The following is a 12155-nucleotide window of genomic DNA, read 5'->3' as shown; positions in this document are numbered from 1 at the left end:
AGCGTAGACACGCTTCATACTCAAAACATTAACCAATATGGGTTTAGTCGATCCACAAGAGGTTATTAAATACTCAGGTGGCTCTCTGATCCAATACGACGATTTGCAAGCGTGGCTTCTTTAATTTTTCCGATTTTGTCGTCATTAAGGGGGTATTCTGGTCTAGAAGCATGAATTTCAGGTAATTTTCAAAGTGTCGTAAAAAAAAGGCAATTAATATTTTTACTATCCATTTTTATACCCTGAACAGGGTATATTAAGTTTGTCACGAAGTTTGTAACACCCAGAAGGAATCGTCGGAGACCCTATAAAGTATATATATAAATGATCAGTATGTCGAGCTGAGTCGATTTGGCCATGTCCGTCTGTCTGTCTGTCTGTATATATATGTATGTACGAACTAGTCCCTCAGTTTTTAAGATATCGTTTTGAAACTTTGCTGCTCATTTGTCGGAACGGCCGATATCGGACCACTATAACATATAGCTGCCATACAAACTGAACGATCGGAATTAAGTTCTAGTATGGAAAACTTTCACATTTGACAAGATATATTCACGACATTTGGTATATGTTATTTTCCAAAGCAACAATGTAATCTCCGAAGAAATTGATCAGATCGGTTAACTATACCATATAGCTTCCATACAAACTGAACACATAGTTACTAACAGAAATGCACCTCTGAAGGGTATTTAGCTTCGGTGCAACCGAAGGTAACGTTTTTTTCTTGTTTTATTAGTTATTTGTTAATTTTAGAAGAGTACAGAAAAAAATTAAAAACTAAAAAAAGTAAAAAATTTCAAAAATTATGAGCTGACGAAGTGGGGGGTCTCTAAAAATTTCGACGTGACCATACCCATGATTTCAACCTCCTAGTTATCTGAAAACAAAAAAAAAAAGATTATTAATCTAGAATAATGTCGCAATGGCCGGAACTACTGAAAAGTGGGAAAAAATTTTTTTCATAAAATGACGACTGCCTGAAAAAAAAAGTTTTTTTGGATCACTTTTTCTGACAATTTCGAATTTTTTAAAAATAATAAAAATAAAAATTTGGGGATGGGGCTAGTTCCAACCATAGACAAGCCTATAAAGAAGACTCTATAAAAATTTCAAGTAAATCGGTCCAGTAGAACCTGAGAAATCGTGGGTATCGTTCCGAATAAGTCAGTTTTGAGAAAAACGCGTTTAAAGTTTCGCATAATGTCTTGAGAATGGGTCAGAAAAATGCTTATATCTCCGAAAATAATTTAAATTTTTGAAAAATCCTCTTGTACACATATTCTTGAATAGTTAAACTTTGAAAATATAAACAAAAATTTAGATTTTTTTAAATTTCTAGACCAGAATACCCCCTTAAGAAAATGTACGACTAGAATAAGGAAATTTTTCATTGACTGCACGACTTTTACTGAATGCTTTGGATGGCAATTCAAATACTTCATGATTTTCAACGATTCCGATTCTATTGGAACCACAAAGTTTCAAGCAAACTTGTTATTCAATATTTTTTCATTGGCTTAAATAGAGATTGAGATGGGTTCAAGTGGTTTTTTATAGCATTCCTTTCAAATTCAGTGTGAGTTTTCTCAACAACACAAAGGACTTGCCCATGTTCCAAGTGCTCAGGAGTCATAAATACAAAGAGTATTTGGCTGGAAGTTTGTTGGATAATATATTCTTCAAATCGTCACCCGAAATGCAAAATAACGTAACATCACTTTTCGTAGGTTTACAGGAAAAGCAAAAAACCGTATAAAAAGAAAACCACTTAAGATATTGAAACAAAATTTTCAAATCTGAATTAACATGAACCTATAAGTATATTTTAGAAACAAAATAATGGAAAAATTAAGCAAATTTTATAGTAGGTGTCTTACGTTATTTTGAATTTTCATTTCTGAAACAAAATAACGTATGATCAATCTAAATTTGTATAAAAATTAAAAAATTTAATATTAATACTTTTTTTTAATTTTAAATCAAAACAGTTGCAAGTTTTTCATATTTCATGTTATTTTTATTATTAATATGTACATAGGTACTAGAAAAAATTTAAATATTGCAAGCTAAAAAATGAGGATAATGTTTAATTATTATTTATTAAATAACTAATTATTAAAAAGGTATATTATCATAAAAGTAATAACAGTCTGCTGGAATTAAAGCTTCTAGGTCCTGCAGATGTTGCCATTTCTTCTTAGTTATTGTTAAACTTTGCAAAAGAATAGGCTGCTGAATTCCTAGAAAAGCACGGGTTTGATCACTTGGATCATGGAATCGCTAAACCGAACTCTGGCGGCTCCTTCTCTACCCATATACCGAAGGAGTTGTGGGTGGGAAGAAGCCGTTGGAGAAAAGGGACAGTGTCCCAGTAGATTTACTACTCCGGAGGGCAGCCACATTGTCATTGTCACTCCGGAGGGCAGTCTCCTTCAGAGGAGTGACCATCGACTCAGATAGCAGAGCGGCGATTCCAGCCTTGAACTCATTAACAATGAGAGAATTCAGAGCTGATAGAAGACCTAACCTCGCTATCAATAGCATCGAGGGCCTTTGTGATAAGAATGATATGAGTGCCAGACCACAGCGGAATCGCAGGAAACATGAGCTAGCAAGAAGAGGCACCCTAGAACCGCTATCGGTAGAATGGGAGCGGATCTGTGCTCCCGTATCCTATTCTATTACTGCTGGGCCACAATTTTTACACACGCTGTTGAAAAGTCTTTTGTCTCAAGATCGTTCGCATGAGATCTACTGATCTCTTTGCCCTCAGTAAGGCAGCCTTTCCCTAGTTTTGGGGCTTGTAACACGCCATTGCCCTATTGGCTTCCACGTGATAAGGCTGGGAATTCTACCAGACGTCATCTGCAAAAGCTGTATGGAAGAAGATTAGGTGGAAACAACTCAACACTTCCTTCTTGGCAGCTTCACTTAATCACTTGGGGGCGCATACCTTCAGACATCCCACCGAACTGGCGGGAAGCGTTTTGTTAATTTATAAGTTCGAACACAGGAGTTCTTATTTTCTATGGCCTCACAAAGGACTACATATACATACATATGTACATAGTAGTCCACGTTCGATCAACAACGTAGCCTAAACTAACCAAAGCACATTGAACTTAATCACTAAAAATAAACATAAACAATAAATGAAGGCTAACTTCGATATAAAAAAACACTCTGTTATTTTTACATACTTGAGTGATGATACGTTATTTTGTTTAACGAAATCAAGCAATTGATGATACGTTTTTTTGAGTTTTTAATATAGCTTGGGTATTTTTGACCGCAGAAGCTTAAAATTTGCGACACATATGTAATAAGATGTGGTGAATCGTAATCAGTAAAAAACTCATTTTTGAATTTTTTGATGATACGTTATTTTGCATTTCAGGTGACGAAATGCTTCTTTCCACTTAACTATATTGCAGTTACTTTTCTCAGAATAAATATTCATCTCCATCTTTTACTTTCCTTTTACTTCCAGGCTACATGCTGGCCTCCACGTTAACCGTAGATCAACCGGAACGCTCCCTGCAATTACAATTGGATCAACTGTTGGTGCATGTCATGAAGATACTCAACATCTACTATCATTTGATTACGCAACAGAAGCCCCAACTATTTGTGAAAGTGCAGAAAAGCGATCTGTTCGCCAATGCGAAGGAATTGGCGCTGGTGCAGAGCGTCGGATATTTCGGCAGCGATTACATTTATATAAAACTTTACAACATTTTAAGAAGTGCTAATGACAGCTACAAGGTAAGCGTAATTGCGTCGCATGCCACACACACACACACACACACACATACAGATAGAGATAAAGACAATACAAAAGAGTGCGGAGAATAAGAATACAATCTGTATTCGGTGCGTCTGTTATTTTGCGGATTTTCCGACAGCCATGTGATATTGTGATGTTGTATGTGTGTATGTGAGCTTGTATATATAATACCATTGTCTTCACGTAGCACGAAAGCTTCACATCAAATCCCCACTGTTTTCTGCGAGTTTCGAGTCCAAATGCATTTGCCGAGCGTATTTTAATATTGTGTGCTTGTGTGTGAGTGTCTGCAGTTGCTCTCTTCTATATACATATGTATGTATGCGTTCGTAGTTGCACATATCCCTCAGTTTGGTCGGCCAGCTTTAGTTGCTGGTTGACGCGCATTAGTGACTTCACTCTTGAACATTACGTAAATTGTAAAAGTTCCTCGTGGCTTCTCGCTATGTTGGCGCGCTCCTTATTCTCTGGTTTGCTGCGTAAACTTGTCTGACCCCCGTCAGTTTGTTTCGGTCTTTCGCGAATTTAAATTTCGATTGTGGACTCAAAGCGACTTTATCTGTAGCTACACATTTAATGTGTGAATCTGTGATTATTTGTGTGTATGTGTGTGTATGTGTATGAATGTATGTTTGTGTGGTCATGTTTGTAGTAAATGTGCTCTCTGTTTTGGTATGTAAATACTATCCCGTGGGGCTTTTTGGGTATTGCTTACAGCCACATGCAGTTGGCCATGTTCCGCGCTTACTAACGAGGGCAGTTGAATATATCAGTGGGCTAAGTTAAAGTGAGTTTAAGTTAAAAGATCTATTCAAAAACTGATCCTAGTTGGATTGCTGAGAACTCCGGTTCATTGTAATACCTAAATACTCGTACTCCTAAGCATTTGTGAAAAATACTATCAAAAATCGACAAAGCGATCTTAGCCTGAACAACAAAGCGGCGGAGGACGATGTATTACCGGCCGAACTATTCAAACGCGAAACACGGCGAAGAACTGATAAGGAGCATGTATCAGCTTCTTTGTAAAATATGGTAGGACGAAAGCATGCCCAACGATTGGAATTTAAGTGTGCTCTGCCCAATCCACAAAAAGGGAGACCCACAATCTGCGCCAACTACCGTGGGATAAGTCTCCTCAACATCGCATATAAGGTTCTATCGAACAATCGTCAACAAACTGATTGGACCTTATCAGTGTGGTTTTAGGCATGGAAAATCAACAACCGACCAGATATTCACCATGCGCCAAATCTTGGAAAATACCCGTGAGAAGAGAATCGACACACAGCACCTCTTCGTCGATTTCAAAGCTGCTTTTGACAGCACGAAAAGAAGCTGCCTTTATGCCGCGATGTCTGAATTTTGTATCCCAGCAAAACTAATACGGCTGTGTAAACTGACGTTGAGCAACACAAAAGCGCCGTCAAGAATCGGGAAGGACCTCTCCGAGCCGTTCGATACCAAACGAGGTTTCAGACAAGGCGACTCTCTATCGTGCGACTTCTTTAATCTAATTTAATTTAATTTTTTAATTTAATTCGAGCTGCAGAACTTAAACGGGCAGGTACAATCTTCTATAAGAGTGTACAGCTGTTGGCGTACGCCGATTGATATCTGCTGCTTTCTCCAGACTGGATATGGAAGCAAAGCAAATGGGGCTGGCTGTCAGCGAGGGCAAGACGAAATACCTCCTGTCATCGAGCAAACAGTCGTTGCACTGCCGACTAAGTTCCCACATCAATGTTGACAACAATGTGATAGTGTTTAACGTGGGATCCTGCTGGCGACAGCTTAACTCCACGGTGCTCAAAAGCACAACCGATCAATACAATGCGTCGATCAGCGCCCTGAAAATTGGGTAACGATTTTCAGTACCAATCGGCAGTGTGGCATGGACACACTAACCACCTTAGTAGGGCTCGAGGCCCATCTAAAACCTCTGCCGTACTTTGGGACCGGCACCCGGTTGCAATGCAACTCCACATTCGACTGACAAAGTTAGTTCTTCCCGCGATTTGGGTTTTAACCACAGCCACTACGAATCTCCACAAAGGGCCAAACCCAATGAGCAGACTGGAGCGAACTCCGGGGGCTACTGCTCCCCGTGGTACCAGGTTAAAGTCTTTGGTATTGACCTTGTAGCCGAAGCTACAACCAGTTGAGCTTCCATACAGCCCTGGACTGGTGGCCAGGATCTTAGTCGCCTCTTATGACAGGCATGCCTTACCGCGGGTATATTCGGTCCCCCCGTACCCGCAGGGGGAATCACTGTTGACAGTCATAACTTCGAAGTAGTAGATAATTTCGTCTATTTTGGAACCAGCATTAACACCAACAACAACGTCAGCCTCGAAATCCAACGCAGAATAACTCTTGCCAACAGGTGCTACTTTGGACAAAGTAGGCAATTGAGAAGTAAAGTCCTCTCGACGAACAAAAACCAAACTCTGCAAGTCACTCATCATCCCCATCCTGCTATATGATGCAGAGGCTTGGACGATGACAACATTTGATGAGTCGACGTTACGATTTTTCGAGAGAAAGTTTCTGCGAAAGATTTGTAGTCCTTTGCGCGTTGGCCACTGCGAATATCGTATTCGATAGAACGATGAGCTATATGAGATATACGAATTAAGAGATAGTGGCTGCGCTTGCTATGTCATGTCGTACGTATGGACGAAAACACTGCAGCTCTGAGAGTATTCGACGCAGTACCCGCCGGGGGAAGCAGAGGAAGAGAAAGACCTCCACTCCGTTGGAAAGACCAGATGAAGAAGTACCTGGCTAACACTTGGAATCTCTAATTGGCGCCAAGCAGCGTACAGCAAGAACGACCGGCGCGCTGTTGTAAACTCGGTTATAACCGCGTAAGAGGTGTCTACGCCAATAGAGAAGAAGAATGATATCGCTTTCCGTTAATCTTTTTGTTGACTTATCATCACTTTCTCTGCTCCAAATACTTATGGTTCTAGTCGATAACTGAAGATTTTGGAAGGGGAATCTATTGCTACAGCTACGTCACTACGCTACTTCACGAGCCACCCGCGTAACTGCTTTTGTTGTAATTCTATTGTGCAACCGCACGAATGCCGAATGTGTAGTGTGCGAAATTTTGTGGCTTTTTGCGTGGGTTGCGAGGATTTTTAGTATCTGATACTTGTGGTTTAAAAAGTTGCAAACTAGCAGAAATCATAAAAACAAGCAAGCCAGCCGTGGGGAGTGAAGCATCATGGCTCCGAAGTACGCGCGCTAAGTGAAGCTGGGTAAAACATATGCACCTATATACATATGTATGCACGATGCACACATACATACACAGCCACATACATATGCGCTTGAGTTGATACTTGCAAAGTGGTAATTTGTGCAGCATTTAAAGTTACAATGGGTGTAACGACTGCCAAAATAGCTAACTTCAACTGACGGACGCACTGACTGAGTGGCTCAGCCGCCTGCCGTTCGTCGTTATGCTTCCTAATGCGTTGCTTTTGTTGTTCCATTTGTCTGGCTGCAGTTTCGTTTTAAAGCTTTTGTGGTAATGTAATTTGTGTGACGGTTTATTTCTGGTTTACGCTTGGACGTGTTGCCCAAGCATGATCCAGATAGCAGCACAGATACGCTTAAGGGCTTCAGCACAAAACTAAGAGAATGCACCGAGCAGCGACGTCATCACACTAGAAATGGTGTATAAAGTTGACAAAAGGCGGGTGGGAGTTCTTAGTGTGAACGATGTATGCTCTTTTATTATTAGATCAGTGTGTTTGTGAGTTGTGCGTCGATCGAGTTTTTGTGGTCCTCTAAAATTGGAAGCAAACTGTAGATTTATTACTTTCAAAGAATGTTAGTTTATCGAAATGAGATGATATTACTACAGCGAACTAAAGTTGACAGCAGATTTGCATGGGCTGAAAAGTTCTATCTCGACATTTTTTGATCTCGACGTCTAAACCTCCGATAATTTATTGTTCTAATTTGAAAATTGTTCTATGTATAGCTGAAAAAAACTCATTCTTCGACTGCATTCCTGAAAATCTAGATCTCGGCGTCGCATAGTCTACTCCTAAAAGCTTTTTCTCTGCTTATTTACCGAAGAGGGATATGTGGATGGAGTGAAATCGTTGGAAAAGAGGCGCAGTGAGTTTATTCATGACTGGTTGGAAATTTAGTAGGAACGTTCGAGGGGATTTTTTCTGTTTGGAGCTCTCCGTCAAGCATAGTTTTAGGCTACCGTTACACTGTAGCGTATTTAAAGCCGTGGTAGTCATTAAGTTGGCTCCGAAGAGAGGTCTTTTTTTTTCAGAAAGCCAGCTGAATAACTTTGGGGCAAGTTGATAGCACTTTGTCAACTTTTGATAGTATTTTTGATTAATGTTTAGGATTATTTACTTATCAATAGGTCTGCGTTCTCAGCTTTCCAAGTGGTATTTGCTTGACCTTTTAATCTAATCCAATCGATCAAAGAAATATTTGCTCAAATTGTTGCCTTCTCGGTCGCTTTGGACGACTTTAATGGGAAAGCAATCACTGTCGATTGTACTTAGGCGTTAACGATGTATGAAATTCAGATAAGTTGTCGTTGATGTCATCCAACAGTAGACCCAGGCAACGTGCAATTTTAACGGTGTCGGACAAAAGGAAGAATGATGTCAGATGAGTAGGAAGAAGGGTGTCAGATGAGTGGGGTTAGAGGTGGCCAGTGTCATGCGGAGATTCATTGCCCGCTGGACATACATATGTTTGATATATCGGGGTCGATTTTGGATAATGAGGAGTTTAACCTGCTTTAGTATCCAGAATGAAGCTGGGCAAGCGTCACTCTCGTTTCTCACGGCAACTCGAGCTCTGCGTCTGCAATGGATGGTGGTTTGACTCCATTTACGCCAGTCACTGAGAGGGCTTCGGTCGGTGAAGATGTTAATGGCTCCACTGTATATGGCGGTCGGTGATTGTCGAAAGTTAGTTGGGTCCGAAGTCTGGTCCGCGTATTGCGTTGGTGTCGTCAACGTAGTTGAGGAATGATCTCTTAGTGTTCGAAGGAGGCGGTGCTGCTCCAAGCAGATGACTGCAGGGATGATTTCTGCGAAAGCACCCCAGTAGGAAGCGAAGAAAGTCGAAGAGATAGCCGTTTACTTTTGAGCACATGCCAACGATTCCATTGCCCGAGGTCATTATCGTGCAATCATCAGCGTATGATATGATAGAAATTCCCTCTGGTGGTTCCGGGAGTTTCGAGATGTAAAAGTTAAAACATAACGGGGAGATAACACCACGCTGCGGAACCCCTTGTTTAATTCTTCTCAGTTTTGAGTTTTTACCTCGAAATAGTACGGATGATGGACGACCGCTCAGGCAGTTCATAGACCACCTCTTCAGTGGTGGATGATGTGATGATGATATATTGGGGTGTGACATGAATTGGTATGATATGACGATGTGATATTAACTGAAACGGCGTGAGCTGGTGTTTGATGTGAATGAGTTGTTACGTTTGCAAGGAGATGTTGTAATTTTGTGTGATGCTGATCTGATATAGAGATATGCTGTTATGTGATATGGTAGAGTGTAATGTGAGGGATAAGTGACACGGAGAGATAATGCTTAGTTGATGTAGTATTTTGTGATAAAAAGTGATTTGGTACGATGTGTTGTTCGGTAATATGACATACTTTTCTCTTCATTATTTTCAAAATAATAATGGGTTGTCAAAAAAGTCTTGCGGTATTTTTATTGAATTTTTTTTTATTGAAATTGAAATGAATTTTTGATGACTCATGCCCAGCTCTTGACCGATGCTACGGCTGCTACTATGCCGGTCTCTTTCGACCAATTCAGCGATTTTATCGCAATTTTCGACGACAGGCCTTCCGGAGCGTGGCGTATCTTCGACCACCTCTACACCAGAACGAAAACGTTGAAACCATCGTTGTGCGGTGGAAATGGAAACTGTATGGGGTCCATAAGCTGCACAAATTTTATTGGCGGCTTGAGATGCATTTTTGCCTTTATCGTAGTAGCACTGTAAAAATTCTCTTTATTTTTCTCCATGTTTGCGACGCTAAAACTCACGAACGACTTAAAAAAAAACGACAATCAATCAAACACGTGTTAGCGCGGGAAATGAGCTTTCCAAAAAATAGCATGACCCGATATCATTAGAACTACGCGCTTTCAGCGCCAACTAGCGAAAATACCGCAAGACTTTTTTGACAAACTATTATTATAAAATAGAGCGGTGCAATTTCTATTTTGGTCTTAAGGTTTAAATTAAGACTCAATTTTGTGCAAAATCTGAGAGTCTTCCGCTGCTTAAAATATACTAGTATTCGTAGCTAATTGCACTTAATTCCGCGCGTTAGTTTTAAGGAAATTTCTCCAGACTTGGCTTTATTACACCAACACATACATATATATTTGAAACCACTTGTACCCACACATATACTTCGAAACACTGTTCTAACGTCTATTTCTCTATTCTCTTCCGCCACCTATCCAGATAACGATAAATCAAGAATCCGGCAGGTTATTAATTTCGCTACTCCGGACGTGCCTCAACACTTTGGGCTTGTGCATTGAATTGCGCGCCCACACCGCACCAACACCAACACCCGCCGGCACGCCCACCGGCCATACGCCCAGCCATGGGCGGCAGCGCGGCCACAGCCCCGGCAGCAGTGGCGCGGATACTGCGTCCAACACTGGAGCTGGCGGCGGCGGCAGCAGCAGTGCTACGGCAGTCTTCCCAACCAACGCCACTCTAAAATTAATTGAAGAAATTCTCCAGTATTTGAGCAAACTCGTAAATTATGCGCCCGGCGAGTGCATCGCATGTCTGCGGCAACTGTTGAAATATTTATTTGGCCAAAATTATGGCAACCAGCAGCGAGACTATTATGCCACATTCATAAGGCCGTATTTTGTGGTGCGCAGCAAAGGACAACAGCTGCAACTACACCTACAGCAGCAGCGGAGTCCGCAGAAACAACAAAAGTGGCCAACACACAACAAACAACAACAGCAACACGCGCAGCAGGGAAGTAGCCGTAGAGGAAGCAACAGCAGTAAGTTCACGCAAGCCAGTGGCGATCACCAGCAGGCAATGACTATGTTGCATGCCATAAATTCCGCTGCTGCAACAACTTTGGCTTCCACCGCCGCAGCTGGAGGAGTTCCGAGATCAATGGCAACAACAAGTGATGGCTCAGCCAGCGCGCTGAAGGGCGCAGCAGGCGCTGGTTTGTCGACCCCGACAATGACTACGTCAACTGTCAGACACAATGAGCCAAATGTAATTGGTGCACAAGCAAAAGCGACTTATGCCAACCGTGGTCAGGCGCTCATTGACTCCGGTCATGCCAGTGGCGTTGTGAGTGTTGCAGCTGTTGCAGCTGGTGGCAACGACCACAATCAACCGCACTTGTCGGCTACGGAGTATTATCGTTTGATGGGCGAATTATTTGCGAGCGGCCTAAATTTGCAAGCTGCCAAGTCGGAGCGTGCCGGCGACTGTGTAAAGCATATTAAACTGTTTGAGCCGCTGGTAATCTATTGTCTCATGGTGAGTACAGTAATAGTTCGCTCTCGCTTAATGATGCATGACTACAAACATACAAACATCTATGCATAAGTGTGCGTGTATACGTTAATTTCTGGTAGCGATGTGCCTGTTGGACCTACTGACTGACTGCATGTGCACTTTTCAAACTGTTTGTGTGCCATTTATAGAATATAAGCCACATTAATTTGCTTTCTGAGGTCCGATTTTTTAAATCAAGTATTTCAGTTAGGTCTAAAATAATTGAATTTCACACTCACTGTGGTGAATTCGGTGGGGGATCTTAAGTTTTGTTTTTTGCGACTATGAAGACCACATCCGAAGCGATTATTTAGACAATTATAGACTGTTGTTTACCGATCCAAACAGGGTTAGACTTTCGAAATGACAGCCCTCGGCGGCATAAAGTCCGGGTCAATTCCGGTGTCGTAGAACCGGAAAAATCAAAACTGAACTCCTATCTCCTAGAACTTTTCTCTCTTCTTCAGTGCAAAAACTTAGAAACTTTATTTTATTTATTTACAAACTGGACGAAACAAAGACTGAACCTCTACTTTTCCGTCGATGATATTGAAATTGTGAGGATAAGTGACCTTAAAATTTTAAGTGCACCATTCGAAAGTTTGTCCGCCTTCACTCTGCACATAACCGCGATAGTTAAAATAGCACTGAGCCGCAAAAAGATCTTCAAGTCGCTAGCCGGCAGCACTTTGCGCAAGGACAAAAAGACGTTGTTAGTAACATAGAAGGCAAGCGATCGACCGACCATAACTACGCCGCTCCAACATGGTTGCTTGGATGCAGTAG

General features: G+C 41.4%; 1 protein-coding gene across 2 annotated transcripts in view; it reads left to right on the top strand.

Moving 5' to 3' along the window:
* The window catches only part of LOC126750928 (uncharacterized), a 208718-nt gene that overhangs the window by 75020 nt on the left and 121543 nt on the right, over positions 1 to 12155 (top strand). For both annotated transcript variants that reach the window (XM_050460742.1, XM_050460741.1), the window contains 2 exons: positions 3497 to 3771; positions 10290 to 11351. In XM_050460742.1, coding sequence (XP_050316699.1) covers positions 3497 to 3771; positions 10290 to 11351 — 1337 coding nt within the window. The remainder of the gene's footprint in view (positions 1 to 3496; positions 3772 to 10289; positions 11352 to 12155) is intronic.

This window comes from Bactrocera neohumeralis, chromosome 2 (genome assembly GCF_024586455.1).
Source record: "Bactrocera neohumeralis isolate Rockhampton chromosome 2, APGP_CSIRO_Bneo_wtdbg2-racon-allhic-juicebox.fasta_v2, whole genome shotgun sequence".
NCBI lineage: Eukaryota > Metazoa > Arthropoda > Insecta > Diptera > Tephritidae > Bactrocera > Bactrocera neohumeralis.
Note: the sequence above shows the minus strand (reverse complement) of the source record. Positions and strands in the feature narration are given on the sequence as shown.